This window comes from Carassius auratus, chromosome 42 (genome assembly GCF_003368295.1).
Source record: "Carassius auratus strain Wakin chromosome 42, ASM336829v1, whole genome shotgun sequence".
NCBI classification, from domain to species: domain Eukaryota; kingdom Metazoa; phylum Chordata; class Actinopteri; order Cypriniformes; family Cyprinidae; genus Carassius; species Carassius auratus.
This window is the reverse complement of record NC_039284.1, coordinates 2,670,881-2,692,182: the sequence shown is the minus strand read 5'-3', so window position 1 is coordinate 2,692,182 and position 21,302 is coordinate 2,670,881. Positions and strand designations below refer to the sequence as shown.

Here is a 21,302-nt window from a genome sequence, read left to right as displayed (position 1 = left end):
TCTGGAATGTTATCTGGTTATTTGTGTTTCCACAAACGTATGAACATTCATTGTACATTCAGCTGAAGCCAACAGATATATTGAGCGTTTAGACTCACTTAAAATCCTTTTAGACTTTTCTCCCCTAATTCAAGCTTTCTGACTTCTCGGTTTTAGGGTCAGATTGTAACTAGTATTCTTGACTGCTATTATGATCATTGAGAGTCAAGTTTAGTCAAGTCACCTTTATTTATATAGCTCTTTAAACTAAATACATTGTGTCAAAGCAACTGAACAACATTCAGTAGGAAAACAGTGTGTCAATAATGCAAAATGATAGTTAAAGGCAGTTCATCATTGAATTTAGTGATGTCATCTCTGTTCAGTTAAATTCTGTTATTTGCATTTATTTGTAATCAAGTCAATGATATCGCTGTAGATGAAGTGACCCCAACTAAGCAAGCCAGAGGCGACAGCGGCAAGGAACCGAAACTCCATCGGTGACAGAATGGAGAAAAAAACCTTGGGAGAAACCAGGCTCAGTTGGGGGGCCAGTTCTCCTCTGACCAGACGAAACCAGTAGTTCAATTCCAGGCTGCAGCAAAGTCAGATTGTGCAGAAGAATCATCTGTTTCCTGTGGTCTTGTCCTGGTGGTCCTCTGAGACAAGGTCTTTACAGGGGATCTGTATCTGGGGCTCTAGTTGTCCTGGTCTCTGCTGTCTTTCAGGGCAGTAGAGGTCCTTTCTAGGTGCTAATCCACCATCTGGTCTGGATACGTACTGGATCCGGGTGACTGCAGTGACCCTCTGATCTGGGTACAGACTGGATCTGGTGGCTACGGTGACCTCGGAATAAGAGAGAAACAGACAAATATTAGCGTAGATGCCATTCTTCTAATGATGTAGCAAGTACATAGGGTGTTATGGGAAGTGTTCCCGGTTCCGGTTTACCTAAAAATCCTTTAATGGATTTGGATATTAAAAGCATATTAGTATGTTATGTGTAAGCCAGGTTAAAGAGATGTGTCTTTAATCTAGATTTAAACTGCAAGAGTGTGTCTGCCTCCCGAACAATGTTAGGTAGGTTATTCCAGAGTTTTGGTGCCAAATAGGAAAAGGATCTGCCCGAGCAGTTGATTTTGATATTCTATTATCAAATTGCCTGAGTTTTGAGAACGTAGCAGACGTAGAGGAGTATAATGTAAAAGGAGCTCATTCAAATACTGAGGTGATAAACCATTCAGGGCTTTATAAGTAATAAGCAATATTTTAAAATCTATACGATGTTTAATAGGGAGCCAGTGCAGCGATGACAGGACTGGTCTAATATGGTCATACTTCCTGGTTCTAGTAAGAACTCTTGCTGCTGCATTTTGGACTAGCTGTAGTTTGTTTACTAAGCGTGCAGAACAACCACCCAATAAAGCATAACAATAATCTAACCTTGAGGTCATAAATGCATCGATTAGCATTCCTGCATTTGACATTGAGACGATAGGCCATAATTTAGATATATTTTTGAGATGGAAAAATGCAGTTTTACAAATGCTAAAAAAGTGGCTTTCTAAGGAAAGATTACTATCAAATAGCACACCTAGGTTCCTAACTGATGACGAAGAATTGACAGAGCAACTATCAAGTCTTAGAAAGTGTTTTTAGGTCCTATAATTAACACCTCTGTTTTTTCAGAATTTAGCAGTAAGAAATTACTCGTCATCCAGTTTTTTATATCGACTATGCATTCCATTAATTTTTCAAATTGGTGTGTTTCGCCGGGTCGCGAAGAAATGTGGTTTTATTAACAAAGTTCGGGAGAAGCACGATCAGATAATCATCCAATTTGGCACAGGTTCATCTCGTTTAGCTAATAATCTTAAATAGCACGCAAGCGTATATATATCCAGTCTTCCTACCTCCTGTCCCACGACAGTTTTTCGGCAGGACAGTTTTTCGGCATAGACCGTTTGTCAGCATTCGGTTCGCTCTGTCCGTCATCTTATCACAGGCCCAATCTTCCTTCCGACGAAGATATCTATCCGCCGAACACCAACAAGCGTCATCGCGTCAGCTGCTCTTCTCGCCAAGCCACACGTTGTGGCCAAAAGCTCGTGCAAATCCTTTAGCTCGCCTCACTCGACAACACGATTTTCTCACCAGGACCGGGCTCTCTTATAATGCTGGATCGCAGCCGTGCTCCAGTTCTCAGCGCAGTAAACCTCTCTCGCTTTTTCAGCCGTGGCGCAGTTCGATGCTGCCTCCACTAGCGGCGAAGACCGTGCGTTGTTGTAGTGGCATGTCGTTCGTGAAAGAATCGTTTTTTTTTTTGAATGAATCTTCTAGGCGAACGAATCGTTCTCAGTTTACACTCATTCATGAAGAATTTTTCAGAGTTGTCATCCACAATGAGCGAGTTTCATATGAGTCTCAGAGATCGAGAGCTCTCATTTGTGAATGAAAGGACTAAACCGGTATACATGTCGAGTTGATTAAACGGATACATGTCGTTCGTAAACGCAATGAACTGGTACATATCTTATCTTAACAAAATTGATGAGAGTAAACCGGGTCAGTTAGCCATTTAGCATGTCAATCTTGCAAAATGTAAAGTGCAGTTATAGGTACTGTGCACATATTGTTTACATATTTAGCATACCAAAGATAAATTCCACGTTTAATCCCCGATTTATGAACGTGAATATATAGATCAATATATGAACCGTCTGACCAAACAATTAAAATGCTAATCATGCAAGAAAACCTCGTGATTTGCTCATCTGAACAATTTAAATAGACGTTATATATAGAATGCGCTTATGAAGACGCCAAAATTTGTTAAACGGCGTTATGACTTAACTCTGTCCGATGACGATGCCACTTTTTAACCACGAAGCAAAGGCTTTTGGCAGAGTTGTCATCCACACCGAAATGTCTAAAGACATTACATTTGCTTTACTGTGCATGTTTAAACCTCACTGAGATGATACAGACATAAGTTTCATGCAATTATTCCGGCAGGATCAATTATTTAGGGACATATTTCACCATTTACTGGCATGATTATTCAGAATTTTTCACGCTACTGCCTCGTGTTTGGCTGCAGAACAACAAGTGTGAGTAAATTTTCTATCGTCTTTTTAGGACTGTTATATGAAAAGCATGCAAAGTAAATGTCTTTAGAAACGGCTTGAATTTGAATTACTGCAATTAACGTTACTGCTATAGACATGTCTATTGGTACAATGGTTTATAAAACTAAACATGCTACATTGTTTCAAAGCCTCTATTTTCACAGTCCATACTACAACAGGAAAACAGCATCCCAAATTTATCTGCTCCGGAGGCTGTTTAAAAGGGCCCGAAGGCCAAAACAAGAGGAAAAGATGCTTTTCCAACAGGACTGTATTAATTCAGACAAGGTTTGAGCAATTGTCAAATCAGCCAACAACTACAGCAGCCAAAGCAAGCATGAAGCTACTTTTACTTGCAACACGGGCCTGCACATCTCAGTATTTCCATCCTGTTACTTCTGCTAGCAGTGCAGGCTACACAGGTTCTTCAAGACATCACACACCCCAGCCCCTTCCCACGACCCACAGCTACAGCAGCTGAAGCAAACGTGAGGCCGCCTCCATTCGTAAACGCGCCCTCAACTCTTCCGCTCCCTCATGCTACTAACCATTTTTCTGTTCAGTGGCCTCCAGCTCCAGATTTGCCAGAAGGCAGAGGGTACCAAGACCTATTATTGGTCAGGCCGATTATTTTATTTATTTATATATCTATCTCGAACCCTCTTCAGCCAACCCCTCTAACGCCAGCTCATCCCCTTTCACTAAAACTCCTAATCTACCATAGCTAACTCTCCTAACATGACCTATCTATCTGTAATGGTCAATCCTCACTTCAGCCATCCTTCCGCAGGAGCTTTCTCTGTATCTCCCCACCGCCGCAGCATTGTCCGCTCCCGCAGGAGCCTTCTCTATATCTCCCCACTGCCGCAGTATTGTCCGCTCCTGCAGGAGCCTTTTCTGTTTTTTCCTCACTGCCGCAGCAGTCTCCGCTTCCGCAGGAGCCTCTACCTATATTTCACCACTGCCGCAGCAGTGTCTGCTCCCGCAGGAGCCTCTACCTATATTTCACCACTGCCGCAGCAGTGTCTTCTCCCGCAGGAGCCTCTACCTATATTTCACCACTGCCGCAACAGTGTCTGCTCCCGCAGGAGCCTCTACCTATATTTCACCACTGCCGCAGCAGTGTCTGCTCCCGCAGGAGCCTCTACCTATATTTCACCACTGCCATAGCAGTGTCTGCTCCCGCAGGAGCCCTTTCCATCCTTCCCTACTGCCGCAATTCTCGCTGCCGCAAGAGCCTCAAAAATAAATAAATAAATAAATAAAATAAATAAATAAATAAAAATATATATTTTATGTCCATTCTCCAATTCAACCTCATCAGGCTCGCTTTTGTCTAACTCCGGAACGCCCAATCTAAATTCACGATGGACCCTCCTTTCATCAACGACTCTGGTTTAAAAATATTAGTAATCAAGTATTCTTAAAAAAAAAAAAAAAAAAAATAAAAAAAAAAATCCATCGATTAATCGAGTAATAAAATAAAATGTGTTTTTGCTTAATTATACTGATGTGCGCATGCACAGTAAATCTGATGGGTAGGATAAAATGTCAGGACCCCGGACTTTTATTTAGTCGGGTTGACGTACCTTTTCAGTTCTGTGTATGTGATGTGATGCTAGTTTTACTTAAATCAAATGGTCAAATGCTCATGAACTGACTGTCAGAGCAGTTCTGGAGATGTTGTTCAAGTCCTTATTTAGTGAGACCGCAGACGCAGAAATTACCGTGAGCGTAACGCGCGCTTCAGTGTGTGTGTGATAAAGGAAGTCGCGCTCCTGCTCCATTCATTAACAGAGACACACAGAACATGCAGGATTTACATTTACATACTGTTACGGCTTAATATTTAGAGATATTAATTCGTGAATTGGATGTAAGTGCAATTACCTATTTTGATTCATTCATTCAAAAAAAAAAAAAAAAAAAATATTCCTCCTTAAATCATGTTGTGTACTTGAATAATAGAAGCCTCTCAGTTATCGTTTCTTCGGCCAAAGTAAGGGCCCTCCAGCCATCGTTACAATCTCCTTGCCTATTTCAGCATCGGACAGGGCTCTCCCTTCCGGTGCAGCTGGGCAGTGGCTCCCTTCGGTCGCAGTGTGAGCCTTTCATCTGTCATTGAGTTGCGCTGCGCGCTCAGCGGCAGACGGGGTTATCCCTCCCGGTGCAGCAGAGCCACAGGCCCCCTTCGGTCGTTGTGACAGCCCTCCATCCGATGCATCAAATTAAGCCTCGTATACAGTCGCAAGGGGGACTCTCCCTTCCGGTGCAGCAGAGCCGCAGCTCCCTTCGGACGCAGCGAGAGTCCCTCCATCAGTCGCGTTTTCTTGCCTACTTTGTATCGGACGGGGCTCCCCTACCGGTGCAGCAGACCCACGGCTCCCTTCGGTCGCAGGGTGAACCCCCCCGTCTGAGTTATGTTGCATGCTCAATGGCGGACCGGGATCTCCCTCCCGGGGGAACACAGCCGCTGGCTCCCTTCGGTCGCAGCAGGAGCCCTCCATCCGATGCATCAAACCGTGCCTCGAATCTTCTTGCCTATTCTGCATCTGATGGGGCTCTCCCTTCCGGTGCAGCAGACCCACGGCTCCCTTCGGTCGCAGGTTGAACCCCCCATCTGAGTTATGTTGCATGCTCAAGGGCGGACAGCGTTCTCCCTCCCGGGGGAAAAGAGCTGCTGGCTCCCTTCGGTCGCAGTGAGAGCCCTCCATCAGACGCATCAAGCCATGCCTCGCATCGCAAGGGGGACTCGCCTTTCCGGTGCAGCAGAGCAGCAGCTCCCTTCGGACGCAGCAAAAGTCCCTCCAACAGTCGTATTCCAGTTAGCGTCAATCAGGGCTCTCCCCTCCGGGGCAGCACTCCTGCTGCAGAGTTGCGAACCCCCTACGGAGGCTGGGAGAACCCTCAGAGGCAAAAAAAAACGTGCCTCCATAAACCCGCAATGGGGGACTCCCCCTTCCGGTGAAGCAGAGCCGCAGCTCCCTTCGGATGCAGCGGGAGTCCCTCCAACAGTCGCGTCTCTTTGCCTTCTCAGCATCGGACTAGGGCTCCTCTTCCGGTGCAGCAGACCCACAGCTCCCTTCGGTCGCAGTGTGAACCCCCCATCTGAGTTATGTTGCATGCTCAACGATGGCTAGGGATCTCCCTCCCGATGGGGTACAGCCGCTGGCTCCCTTCGGTTGCATTAGGAGCCCTTCATCCGACGCGCCAAACCGCGGCTCAAATCTCATTGCCTATTCAGCATCTGACGGGGCTCTCCCTTCTGGTGCAGCAGACCCACGGCTCCCTTCGGTCGCAGTGTGAACCCCCCGTCCGAGTTATGTTGCATACTCTATGGCGGCCAGGGATCTCCCTCCCGATGGGATACAGTCGCTGGCTCCCTTCAGTCGCAGTGAGAGCCCTCCATCAGATGCAACAAACTGCGCCTCGTACTCAGCCGCAAGAGGGACTCTCCCTTCCGGTGCAGCAGAGCCGCAGCTCCCTTCGGAGGCAGCAAGAGTCCCTCATTTCTTGATATCAGGCATCGTGCTCCTCCCATAAGCGGCACGGAGGGCTCGCTGGTAAGACGTTGCGAGCTGCAACTCTCGTCGAACACTGCACGGGCTCTCCCGGTCGCTCTGCATTTTCTTCCCAACACGCATATTTTGGGGGGCGACTAAATTTTAGCTCTCTGGCTGCTGTCCTATGTCTTTAAGCTTCTTTTGGGGAGTTATTTGGGTTCGGGCTATGCTCCGGGCCCGGACCCCTCCCCCAGGACAGCACGCCAAAATATGCCTACTATTTGCCTTCAGATTAGATGTAAGGGTGAACTCGTGAAATGTGGTTTTATTAACAAAGTTCGGGAGAAGCACGATCAGATAATCATCCAATTTGGCACAGGTTCATCTCGTTTAGCTAATAATCTTAAATAGCACGCAAGCGTATATATATCCAGTCTTCCTACCTCCTGTCCCACGACAGTTTTTCGGCAACCCTCCTCCACCCCAACTCCTCACTTCTAATCTATTTATCCCAAATTAGGGATAGGGGGAGTTATTTAGGTTCGGGCTATGCTCCGGGCCCGGACCCCTCCCCCAGGACAGCACGCCAAAATATGCCTACTATTTGCCTTCAGATTAGATGTAAGGGTGAACTCGTGAAATATAGAGCTGAGGATCATCAGCATAACAGTGAAAGCTAACACCATGTTTCCTGATGATATCTCCCAAGGGTAACATATAAAGCGTGAAGAGTAGTGGCCCTAGTACTGAGCCTTGAGGTACTCCATACTGCACTTGTGATCGATATGATACATCTTCATTCACTGCTACAAACTGTACGGTCATATAAGTATGATTTAAACCATGCTAATGCACTTCCACTGATGCCAACAAAGTGTTCAAGTCTATGCAAAATAATGTTGTGGTCAATTGTGTCAAACGCAGCACTAAGATCCAATAAAACTAATAGAGAGATACACCCACGATCAGATGATAAGAGCAGATCATTTGTAACTCTAAGGAGAGCAGTCTCAGTACTATGATACGGTCTAAATCCTGACTGGAAATCCTCACATATACCATTTTTCTCTAAGAAGGAATATAATTGTGAGGATACCACCTTTTCTAGTATCTTGGACAGAAAAGGGAGATTCGAGATTGGTCTATAATTAACTAGTTCTTTGGGGTCAAGTTGTAGTTTTTTGATGAGAGGCTTAATAACAGCCAGTTTGAAAGTTTTGGGGACATATCCTAATGACAATGAGGAATTAATAATAGTCAGAAGAGGATCTATGACTTCTGGAAGCACTTCTTTTAGGAGCTTAGATGGTATAGGGTCTAACATACATGTTGTTGGTTTAGATAATTTAACAAGTTTATACAATTCTTCCTCTCCTATAGTAGAGAATGAGTGGAACTGTTCCTCAGGGGGTCTATAGTGCACTGTCTGATGCGAAACTGTAGCTGACGACATAATGGTTACAATTTTATCTCTAATAGTATAGATTTTAGAAGTAAAGTAGTTCATGAAGTCATTACTGCTGTGGTGTTGGGAAATGTCAGCACTTGTTGAGGCTTTATTTTTCATTAATTTAGCCACTGTATTGAATAAATACCTGGGGTTATGTTTGTTTTCTTCTAAAAGAGAAGAAAAGTAATCAGATCTAGCAGTTTTTAATGCTTTGTGTAGGATAGGTTACTTTCCCACCAAGCAATATGAAATACCTCTAGTTTTGTTTTCCTCCAGCTGTGCCCAATTTTTCGGGCTGCTCTCTTTAGGGTGTGAGTATGCTCATTATACCATGGTGTCAAACTGTTTTCCTTAACCTTCCTTAAGGGTAAAGGACCAACTGTATTTAAATTGGTAGAAAAGAGAGAGTCCATAGTTGCAGAGAGTGAATTGCAACCAGCACAGGAACCATGCCGGTGGTAAAACAGACATTAATGCTTTGCTGAATCGTTCAGAGCAGTTACTGTATCAACATCGGATTTAAACTAATTTAACAAGCGCACATATTTTCTTGGCATATGAGAACAAACCTCATTGGTACTCGATGAAGTTGACTCTCATTAGCTCTCTCGCTTCAAGCAAACTCTTCGAGCTTCTGTTTACAATGTAGACCTTACAATCTGACAGAGGGATAGAAATACACTGCTCCATTACATTACACAGTTGTTTTTAATCTATCACTATCAATTACTTAATGCGTGCCTCCAGACACAAGTCTGAGCTGAAGCATCAGTGTTAGTGGATCAGGATTCATCCGAACATTCCAGAGTCGAGTAAACATCCAAACACAGACCTCAGTCCTCCGTTCCCTGATGGGAGTTTCTGAGAAGGGCTGCGAGCCTCCCTCATGTCTCCTCCAGCTCTCTGTCTTTTCTCATGACCTCTGTCACCCCACAAGCACTTCCTGTCCCTCTACATGACTGATAAGTGGTTTTGCTTCTGTGTTTTACTCACTCGGTGATTGGTGGCTTGAGTGGTCAGAAAAGAATGTGTAGTGTAACTGTGATTTGTCTGATTTATGATGGTGGATAAACAAGTTTAAGCAGTTGCCAGATGATAGTGTCTTTTTCCAGTTTATTTTTGCATTGCATTATTGCTCTCACAGCCTGGTTTTAGTGGTAATGTTGAAGGAAGGGCATTTTGTGTGGGCTATTTGGAATATATCTTAAATATAGAATTTTCACTTCAAGTTCTTCGCTTTTTTTATGCAATGCATTTGTTTATTTTATTTTTTTTTTGAGAAAGAAAGATGTTTTATTTGATGCCAAATCTTCGATGATAATCTTGCTATCTTTGGTGATTTAACTTTGATAATTTTTAATAATCACATGCACTTAAAAAATGGTGTAGGAACGGTTTACATTCAGAAATTGATAGTAAATTTCACAATTAATTACAAAGATACACGTAGCATATTTAATTACTCATGAAAGTAGCAAAGCTGATGTAGTGTATGTATGTATGTATATATATATATATATATATATATATATATTAGAGCCCGACCGATATGGATTTTTGGGGGCCGATGCCGATGCCGATATTAACTCGAAAATAGCCGATTTATAAGCCAATATTTTGATTTTGAAAGTAAACTGGATATTAGACCCATTTCCTATAAACTGCACTTACACAACATTGAATAGCAAAATATCTACCTGTTCTATGTATGTGGGCTGTATAAACCATTTTCCAGAAGGGATTTATGTAAAAAAAAAAAAGCCTTAGATTACGGTCTCAATGACTAAACAATTGCACATCAAAAGTATATATTTTTTAATGATCAAAAAACAGTCTGGTTTTAAACATTTAACACTTTTACTTTCTTCCAGCTGAAGCTGGTTTTAACAGTCTGTGTGTGTACTGTAAATAAATTATAATACTAAAGTTAAAGTATTTGCAGAAGTAGTCCCACACTTTGCTGCTACAGCATTCACCTTTTTCAGGTATCTGTAGGGCAGAAAGAGAGACAGAGAAAGAATAAGCATGTGTATTAATAATATCACCATGTATCATTACTCATGTCATCATTAGAATTATAATAATAATAAACAGGGATCTCCTACATAGGCAAAAATGAGAAATTTATATATTTTTTTTATTTGTCAAGCAATAGGTATTACCTACTTATATTTAACTATATTATTTCAACATTTTCCTGTTATGTCTGTAAAGCTGCTTTGAAACAATATGTAAAAAAAAAAAAAAAAAAAAAAAGCGCGTGTTCAGCTCACATTTATTTACATGTCCCCTCTGGTTTAATCATTTCTTACGCACCTACTGTAGTTACTGTAACTACACTACATTTGCTCTCACAGACACATTCACAACGGACCCGTAGATCTTCTCCTCTTCTCTTTGTGCAGTCTGAATCAAAACATCGTCATGCGCTGGCGAACGTAAAGTTAGCCTACTGTTACCGGAAGATTACGGAATCAATTCGAAGTTGAATGGTTAACGTTAGTGTCATGAACACACCGCTGTCAATTTTGAGAAGCACCACCTTCAAACAAGTTAATAGCAAGCATTTAAGGGGCCTGCTAAAAAGGAAGCTATATTAGCGTTAGAGTAACATAACCAGCCTGAATTCACCAAATTGTTCCCTGGGCCTGAGGGTAGCCTCTTCTTCCTTGCTTCTCTCTTAATTATCATCAGCTGGACTAGCGCTATCGCTCGCTTCTTACAACGGGACAGATACATGTTTGCTGCTGACCGAAAGGAGGAACAACAGACTATTAAAACTCCGCCAACGCCATAGCGCAGCGCAAATCGCGTTGTATCTGAAGGGCAACGCTGAACCCAGCATACCGCGTCCTGTGTGAAAGGACCATTACGCGGTCATTATGTGGGAAACACACCGCAATAGAATAAGAATAATTTTAATGCTAACTTTATAGTTTGACCTCTTATTAACGTTCGCGCTCTTCCACTAATAAACATGGTATTAGCTTTGTGGCTAATCTAATATAGCAATGCATGAGCGGCTGTAAGTGATGTTGCAGAATATTTAGAAGTGATAATGATAGGACCGTTAGCTAGAACTACCACACCGTTTTTATATACAGTGTATGAACTAAATCTACAATCATTTCACATGACGAACGACAGACTCACCTGGGTGGCTTGGCTGTCCTTCTGTAGTGAATTTCTGGCGCTGTTGTCAACTCTGGAGTTGCAGACCGCCCTCTGGTGGGCAAAGTATGCAACACTCATAACATGAGTGAAGCATGAGACTCTGTTTTTTCATGTTTCATCGGCCGTTATAAACGCCGATGCCGATTTAAATGCAATTAGCTCATATCGGCCGATAATATCGGCCGGCCGATATATCGGTCGGGCTCTAATATATATATATATATATATATATATATATATATATATATATATATATATATATATATATATATATATATATATATATATATATATATATATATATATATTTTTTTTTTTTTTTTTAAGAACATCAACAGTCTTTTTATTTTTTACAACTAAGAATGTTTTTTTTTTTTTTTTTTTTTTTTTTTTTTTAAGTATACATCGATTTTATGTAAACTGATAAATATACAATAAGTTACTAGAGGCTTGTTTGCTTTAGATTGCTTTAGCTCTGATTATATTCAAAATATAGCGCAGCCTCTCATAACTATTATGAGAGTTTGCTAACTTAAGACACTATCACTCATTAAAGCTTTCTTTTATTGATCTTTTACAGTTCATTAAGTGTCATCCTTTCACTAGCTTCAGTTTAGTCTAAATGAAGGTTATAATTTTGCCATCACATACTGGAGAACAGCTGATACTGTAAGTGTACAGTATTAATTTAACATCTAGGTCTCTCCATTTAATAATAACCAGCAGGACCTGACAATTTGAGGTGCATATGTGGTTGGGGAAAAGTGCTGCAGTTGTCCTGTAGTTATTGACTGAAGTGTTTAAAGAATGACGCTGCACTAATGGACTGAATGTGTTAATGGTGTGTGACGATAACAGCTGATGAGATCATGCTGCTGTTTGTGCTCTTGCAGAGTTGAAGTCTGTGTTTTCTGCATGCTGCCTCCATCACAAATGTGCAGTCATGTGAGTGAGCGATTGTGTGAACAGCAGTTTTTCACACACTACACATATCTGGCTTGGAGTGGGTGGGATGACTATATCTTATCACCCTGTTAACAAGTTGTTTTTGCAGATCATTTAGAGAAATTCAAATAATTTGTTTAAATATATATAAAATTTATTTTTAATCTTGTGTAATATTGCAATCTTACATTAATCTTTTTATTTAGAATTTAATGGAATCAAACCAAAAAATAAGATAATTCATAACAAATGACATCAGCGCATAAACATTATAAAGGACCTGAGTTAAAGACACAACCCTCAAATCAACTATATATATATATATAGCTGCACAACTCTGACTGTTATTATTTAATATATTGACCTTTTTTATATAATATACAGTTATGACACTGTTTTGTCTTAAACTATCTTGGAATAAATTACACAAAACTTTAAAATTTGCTGTGTTGGTAATACAAAGGCGAATTTGACCCATTTCTCTTCAGACCAACATAATCTCAATACCCCCGAACCTTAGTAAAATCATAGAAACAATATTGTAGATTTATTTGTTTATTGCTAAAAGGGTCCAAAGCTGTTTTGCAAAAAATTAATATCTGTTTTATATCAGTGTAATAATTAATAATTCATTTTGTGGGATGATATAATCTTCTTTATATATTTATTTATTTATTTATTATTTTTTTAATGGAAGAATGCACTGGATGAAACATTAAAATAACCGTTGTTCCGCCCAGTCCTCCATCAGGCTTGTCGTGTGAATGTGTTTGACGGCTGTTTTGGGCGGTTACTGATGGGTGACTCTCGTTTCAGGAAGCATCTATTCTAGTCCTGGACTTTACAGCAAGACCATGACCCCTACCTATGACTCTCGGGACGGCAGCCCTCTGTCCCCCACCTCAGCGTGGTTCGGAGACAGTCCTCTGTCAGAAGGCAATCCCAGCATCCTCGCTGTCAGCCAGCCCATCACTTCACCTGACATCCTGCTCAAGATGTACAAACCACAGTCCCTCCTGGACAAGGCCAAGATCAACCAGGGGTAAGCTGGGACAGGTCTCTGTGTGAAGACTCTGTGATCCAGGAGCTTGTGCTCAATTTCCTCTGAATGTGTTTGTGAAGGTGGCTGGACTCCTCCAGATCTCTGATGGAGCAGGATGTGAAGGAGAACGAGGTTCTTCTGCTCCGGTTCAAGTATCACAGCTTCTTTGACCTCAACCCAAAGGTCAGTGTGTTTTGTATATACATGATGCCGAACAGGACATATTACAGTCGCACCAGTTTTAATATCAGATGAAAATCCACTGTGATGCTCCTCATGCCAGACTCCAGGATCTCTTAAACTTATTTTTATTAAATTCAGGAAATGATATTACCCGTCAAACACATTCAAATATTTTAATATTATTATGATAATTATTATGAAAGAGTCAAACCCAAATCCAATTCAGAGTTATTATAAAGAACACAGGCTAGGTTGTTGAATTTCTTTTAACAGTATTTTAATGTATTACTCTCCATGAAAATAGACAGAAAATAGACAGTCATGGCATTAAAACACCAACCAACCAACTTTATCACGTAAACATTGCCGGTCATAAGTGTGGGATCAGTGAGATTTTTAATGCTTTTAAAGAAGCCTGCATTTATTTGATTTTAAAAATAAAGAATAAAAAAAAAACAATTTAGTTAAATATTATTGCAATTTAAAATAATGTTTTTCTATTTTAATAAACTTATAATGTTAATATAATATAATGTATTTCTGTGATGCACAGCTGTATTTTCATCATCATTCCTCCAGTCTTCAGTGTCACATGATCTTCAGAAATAATAATAATGTTTTGCTACTTAATATATTTTTAAAACCGGCAATACTTTTTTTCAGGATTCTTTGATGAATAAAAAGTAATTTTCAAAAGAAAATCATCTTGAACAGTGTCTGTTAAAAATCTTTACTACCACTTTTTATTAAATTTAACACATCCTTGCTGAATCAAAGTATTAATTTATTTTCCAAAAAAAAAAAAAAAGTCTGAATGGTAATATGTATTGTTATCAAAGATGTGTATTTTTAATGAATGCTGTTCTTTTTTTTACTTTTTATTCATCAAATAATCCTGAAAAAAAATTCCATTGACATCTCACTGTGGACACAGTGGCTAAATTCCAGGTAGAAAATTCTACATTATGACCATTTTAATGAAAAAAATAAAAACATACTAAGATTATAAGTGCACCTTAAGAAACATGATAAAATATAGCATGTCCTGAACCATTTAAGGTTGTTAGTTAAATATAATCAGGTTTGGATGTGTGCATTATGCTGGGATCTGCACTCTCATTTAGTCAGGACGGTGTGATGGAAGTGGTGTTGTGGTGTCATGTTTTAACCCTCTCCTGACCCCTGCAGTATGATGCCATCAGGGTGAACCAGCTGTATGAGCAGGGCAAGTGGGCCATCCTGCTGGAGGAGATCGAATGCACCGAGGAGGAGATGATGATGTTCGCCGCCCTGCAGGTACCTGCACGTCCCAGCCACGGCTGCATTTATGCTCGGTTTGTTAGGACTGCTGTGTAAGCTCACTGTCTGACAGTGTGCAGTCTTCACTCAGGTCCTCTGGCCCTGTTAATGAATTGGTTGGGCTCTGTGCCTGACTGCGTAGCATATCTGCAGCGTGCAAACGTTTGGCCAGCGATGACCCTGCTATTTCAGACCCTCATAAATGTTGAGTGCTAACACCTCAGGACGCCTCACTGTCTTCACATCATGTAAATATAGAGCGGGCGTCTGTCCAAGGGAGGAGGGACATGGGAGACCACCCAGAGTCTCAGTGTCCAGCAGGGATTGTGGAGGTGTATCAGTGGAGTCGACTCTCTCTGTTTACGTACAGTGAGTTTAAATTAGTCCCGTCTGTCCCTCCCCATCCGTCCACACCACGTTCAGTTGGAGGATACGAGTCTGTCTCTGAACGTGTCTCTGGGTAGAAGAGCTCAGCGCTGTCAAACATCAGCAGCTCTAAGTTTAGCCAGCATTATAGCGAGGCTGTTAACCGCTGAGAGAAATCTGTGTGTCATTCACCTACTAACTACTCCTATCTGAGCAGAGAGATGGTGACATGAAAATGCCTTCAGCGTCTGTTTTTAAAGCGGAGCTGTAATCAGCGTACAGTGAAATATTCAATTCAATTCAAGTTTACAAATCGTTACAAAGCAATTTTACAGAAAATTACGTTTCTACAATATTTAGTAGTAGCTTATAAGTGGTGACTGTCAGTTTATGTGCATATGACAGGATTTAAGAAAAATGTATACAAGACATAGTCAGCCAGACGATGAACATTATTAATATTATTAATAATTAATAATTATTAAATGATGCAGTCACACTTGTAGCAATATTTGTTAGTTCTGTTTGTTGATTCAAGGTTTTTAATCTAGATTTTAATCTAGATTTAAACAGAGAGAGTGTGTCTGAACCCTGAACATTATCAGGAAGCATTGTGTGACCTTAGGGAGCGTGATGGGTTGTAGCATGGTATAAGGCTAGTTGTGTATGCAGGAGCTAAACCATTTAGGGCCTTATAGGTAAGTAATGATCATTTTTAACTTGATAGGTAGCCAGTGCAGAGACTGTAAAATTGGGGTGATATGATCATATTTTCTTGACCTGGTAAGGACTCTAGCTGCTGCATTTTGGACTACCTGTAGCTTGTTTATTGACGAAGCAGGACAACCACCTAGAAGTGCATTACAATAGTCCAGTCTAGAGGTCATGAATGCATGAACTAGCTTTTCTGCATCAGAAACAGATAACGTTTCATAGATTGGCAATGTTTCTAAGATGGAAGAATGCAGTTTTTGTAACATGGGAAATATGGTTTTCAAAAGACAAGTTGTTGTCTAATATAACACCCAGATTTCTGACTGTATAGGAAGTAACAGTACATCCGTCTAGTTGTAAATTGTAATCTACAAGATTCTGTGTACTGTTTTTTGGTCCAATAATTAATATCTCTGTCGTATCCGAATTTAATTGGAGAAAATTATTTGTCATCCAATCTTTTACATTTTTAACACACTCTGTTAGCTTAGATAATTGGGAAGTTTCATCTGGTCTGGTTGAGATATATAGCTGAGTATCATCAGCATAACCGTGGAAGCTAATCCCGTATTTTCTAATAATATTACCAAGGGGCAACATGTATATTGAAAATAGAAGAGGACCTAGGACGGATCCTTGTGGCACTCCATATTTTACTGGTGATAAATGAGATGACACTCATTTAAATAAACAAAATGGTAGCGATCAGACAGGTAGGATCTAAACCATCTTAGAGCCTGCCCTTGAATACCTGTATAGTTTTGTAATCAATCTATGAGTATGTCATGGTCTATGGTGTCGAACGCAGCACTAAGATCAAGTAAGACTAGAAATGAGATGCAGCCTTGGTCTGACGCAAGGAGCAGGTCATTTGTAATTTTAACAAGTGCAGTTTCTGTGCTATGGTGGGGCCTGAAACCTGACTGAAATTCTTCATACAGATAATTTTTTTGCAGGAAGGTGCTCAATTGAGCAGACACAACTTCTTCTAAAATTTTAGTCATAAATGGAAGATTTGAAATAGGCCTATAATTTGCCAGTTCACTAGGATCTAGTTTTGGTTTCTTAATAAGAGGCTTGATAACCGCCAGCTTGAATGGTTTTGGGACGTGTCCTAAAGATAACGACGAGTTAATGATATTGAGAAGCGGTTCTTTGGCTACAGGTAACAACTCTTTCAGTAATTTAGTAGGTACAGGATCTAATAAACATGTTGTTGGTTTAGATACAGTGATAAGTTTATTTAGCCCTTCCTGTCCTATTGTTGTAAAGAACTGCAGTTTATCTTTGTGTGCGATGGATGAAACTGAAGTGTTAGACGCTGTAGAATCTACATCCGCTATTATATTTCTAATGTTATCTATTTTATCAGTGAAGAAATTCATAAAGTCATTACTATTAAACGTTGGTGGAATATTTGAATCAGGTGGCGTCTGGAAATTTGTTAATTTAGCCACTGTGCTAAATAAAAACCTTGGATTGTTTTGGTTATTTTCAATATCTTTCTGTAGCACCATGAGGATTGTTTGACAGCTCATTGTAATTAGGATAATAAAGTCACAGGCTTTAAACTCATGCATGAATAGTATTAGAGTTAACTAAAACCATACTAAAAAAGTATAATTGTTCGTATCATTCAATTAAATGTTATGGGCAGCATTTCTCAATTTTTGGTGTACTAAAATAATTTGATGTATTGAAAGAACTGAAATATAAAATGAATTAAAGAAAAAAAATGTGTGTGTGTAGAGAATATTCATTTAAGAATAATACAAATGACAAATCAAACAGCAAAAGGACTAAAACTTTTAACTGATATTAAGATTAAATTAAAATAGAAAATATTTTATTTTGAATTAAAAACCCATTAAAAAATAGTCTATCAGATTTTTGCATTTTTTACTGCATGTGTGAATACCATTTAAAGCCATTTCATGAATATTATACAACAAATATTAAATAATTGTTAAATCTCTCAAAAATGCATAAAAGTTTAAAACCTTAAAACAAATTGCATTTATCAATTCAGTATTATTTAACTGGGAAAATCATCTAGTAACAGAGTAGCAAATGTGGAACAGGATTTGTGTATTTGTCCATCTCAGGAGGTCAGAGTAAATATTTGATTCGTTTTATTTTCCATGCGTCTTGTAAGAGTTTTGCAGCCCTTAGAACATGGGTAAAAGGCTAAATGTTACATTTCATAAATACAAACCAGTTCTACAAATACTTTGTAAACAGATTCCGTTGTATTTAATTGGGAAAATGTGGGAAAGAGTTACAATTAGTAATTTACTATATTAATATGATGAACTTCTGAATGGCAACACTGTGTTTATCTTGATTGTTTTTATTTGCAGTACCACATCAACAAGCTGTCCATCATGTCTTCAGACAATCACTTGAACAACAGTGAGAAGGAGATCGATGAGGTTGATGCGGCTCTGTCAGATCTGGAGATCACTCTGGAGGGAGGAAAGACGTCCAACACGCTGGTACACACACATAACACACTCCCCTATAGGCCTTTAGCACACTTCTGCATTCGGAAAGCAGAAGCTTCAGAAATTAGCATGACATAACTTCCTCTGTAGCCTGTGACAATGCAGTGCCTATAGCATGGGATGCTTGTAATTTATTGACATGCAGTTCATCACAGATACTTCATCTAAACACACCAACCAGGAATGAAGAAACAAATGTTTTTCTGATGCACGTTTCATCATTTAAAAGGGAAGCACACAGGCCTGATGTATGTGTATGTGCAATACTTAAGAGTCCAAGTGGTGGTGGTGTTTTGCTGTTTTTTTGCAGGCAAAATAGGATATTAATCATAATAAGCATGCTACATTAAAAATGAAATCCAAACTGTTTTCTGAATCTTCTTCTGGCTGTTACATGAGCAGTGTGCAGCTGTTAAGCAGACTGTGACAATAAAGACATCATTATACCAAAAACTGTTTAACTTTATTAATACACTTTGTGTTCTCAGGGTGACATCACATCCATTCCTGAACTGGCTGACTATGTGAAAGTCTTCAAGTGAGTTGAAGGATTGAAACGCATGTTTAGCCTTATTTAGTGTAAGGTAAATAAGTAAAACAAAGCCTATTGCTAGAAAGAGAGAGCTGACTGACAAGAAGAGTGAGGTGAGAAAAACAAGACAATGGGGGGATGATTTAGTTTAGAAACAAAATGCAAAAGCACATGTTTGCCATTATTTTGGATTTTGAAAAGCCTGTTGAATTTTGCTGTTTATCTTTTATATTTTGTCTTTATTTAAACCTTGTGTCATTTATTCATTTAATTTGACATCAAGCTGTATGCTGTGTCTCCAAGCTTTCTTATTCGTTTTGCTAATAAACGTTCCACATTTATAATTTATTTGGTTATATATTATACAGTTACACTTAGCCTGTTGTTTTGTTGTATTCAAGCAATTGATGCTGAACTGCTGCTAATTCGAAAGTGAAAGTAAAATGTGCACGGTGCTTGTAATATGATATGTGTAATATGACACTTGTATATGTTCATATGAACAATAGCACTTTACAAGCTATTTAAAAGTGAAGGAAAGCGATGAGATATATATATAAATGAATTAAAGGGATAGCTCCCCCAAAAATTAGAAGTGAAAACATTTCTTCCTAAAGCTACTTTTGTAAAGTCTGTCTGATGCTTTTGTCATGTAACATGATAATAGCTTTAAAGTATATTTAATGTATGAATAATTTGCGATTTTGTGTATTTAATTCAATTAAACATTTTAAAGGCTTGACTGTGCTAATTTAAAATGTAAATGTTTTAAAGTTTCGAGCTGATCAACAGTAGAGAGTCATTTCCCTTCAATGTTGTCTAACTTTTCCTTGCACCTCAGACCAAAGAAACTGACTCTGAAAGGACACAAGCAGTACTGGTGCACGTTCAAGGACATCACCGTCTCCTGCTACAAGAGCCGTGAGGAGGCCCAGGGCACGCCGGCGCACCAGATGAACCTGAGAGGTGACCGCTCGCCACACACACACACACACACAATCAAAAACACTGTGTGTTTACCACAGCTCATCTGCTGTCTCTCCGCAGGCTGTGAAGTCACACCAGATGTCAACATTTCTGCTCAGAAATTCAACATCAAGCTGCTAATTCCTGTAGCAGATGGTATGAATGAGATCTGGCTGCGCTGTGATACTGTGAGTGAGACACGTCTATCGATAGCCACACATTAATGTGCAATAAATCAACTCGCGTCTTCATTTGTCTTTACAAAGAACTGGAGCGTGTTACTTGATACTTCAAAAGTAATTCAGGGTTAACTCAAACTGAAACTATAAAAAACAGCATCTCAGTGGTAGTAAATGAACCGTGGCACTCTGTCCGTGTCCTTCAGGAGAGGCAGTACGCTCAGTGGATGGCTGCTTGCCGTTTGGCCTCCAAAGGGAAGACGATGGCAGACAGTTCCTACAACTTGGAGGTCCAGAACATTCTGTCCTTCCTGAAGATGCAGCACATGAATCCTGATCCTCAGATCATAGAGCCCATCACCACCGACATCAACCCTGAGTGTCTGGTGTCTCCACGATACCTGAAGAAGTACAAGAACAAGCAGGTAAGAGAGAATACAGACCGACTCGGACGACAGGGAGAGAGACATAGGCAGCAATACAGAGGAATAAACTCAATATTTTATTTTTTTACTAATGAATGTGTAAGCATATACAGTAACAAATAAGTAAAGCCAACAAATTATTAAAGCAGTCATGGGGAAAGAAAAGTATTTGGGGGAGGGTGGGCAGATTATGTGGCATTATTGCTGTTTTTGCTACAGATGTTTAAATCGGGTTCAGATGTCTCACGTTAATGCTGAAACTGACCTACTCAGTCTTTAGTCCAAATAAAAAACACATTAAAATTATAATGTTCATGATTCTAAATTTATATTGAGGAAAAGATATTTGTAAATATACATGATTTTTCCATTTTTATATGGATTTCTGTATCTTTCAACCAAGAATCATATAAAGTTATGGAAAAATACACTGCATTTTCAAATAAAATACATTTAAAATTTCTGTATTTCATGCATGAATTGCTTGTAACAGAACTGAATGGCACCATCGCTGCCTTTTGTGTCTCAGCCAGGGTCTGAAGCTAACAGATGTGAGGAAAAGTGTGTTCATTTACACATGAGCAGCTCACGGTCTGATGTTTTCAGCATCTCAAAGCGCCTCGGTTCACACTGAAGGCTGCCGTCTGTGCAGTCGCTCTAATTTAGTCTCTTCTTGTAATTAAAAAATTATAATTGAAAACACTGCCAGATTTCTAGCGAACTTCAATCTTGTGTATTATATATATATAATATATATATATATATATATATATATATATATATATATATATATATATATATATATATATATATATATATAAAATTTTATTTTAAAATAAAGACTTTGCCTACCTTTTGTCCTTTGCTTACATACTTAATAAAGATCAAATATTAAATGCATATCACATTTTAA

The 21,302-nt window shown here is 39.5% G+C and overlaps 1 protein-coding gene across 4 annotated transcripts in view; it reads left to right on the top strand.

Moving 5' to 3' along the window:
- Positions 1–21,302, top strand: part of LOC113060418 (fermitin family homolog 2-like) — a 57,153-nt gene that overhangs the window by 30,376 nt on the left and 5,475 nt on the right. For all 4 annotated transcript variants that reach the window (XM_026229321.1, XM_026229320.1, XM_026229319.1 and 1 more), the window contains 8 exons: positions 12,996–13,221; positions 13,302–13,404; positions 14,593–14,700; positions 18,144–18,278; positions 18,776–18,825; positions 19,661–19,785; positions 19,867–19,973; positions 20,171–20,389. In XM_026229321.1, the coding sequence (XP_026085106.1) occupies positions 12,996–13,221; positions 13,302–13,404; positions 14,593–14,700; positions 18,144–18,278; positions 18,776–18,825; positions 19,661–19,785; positions 19,867–19,973; positions 20,171–20,389 (1,073 nt within the window). The remainder of the gene's footprint in view (positions 1–12,995; positions 13,222–13,301; positions 13,405–14,592; positions 14,701–18,143; positions 18,279–18,775; positions 18,826–19,660; positions 19,786–19,866; positions 19,974–20,170; positions 20,390–21,302) is intronic.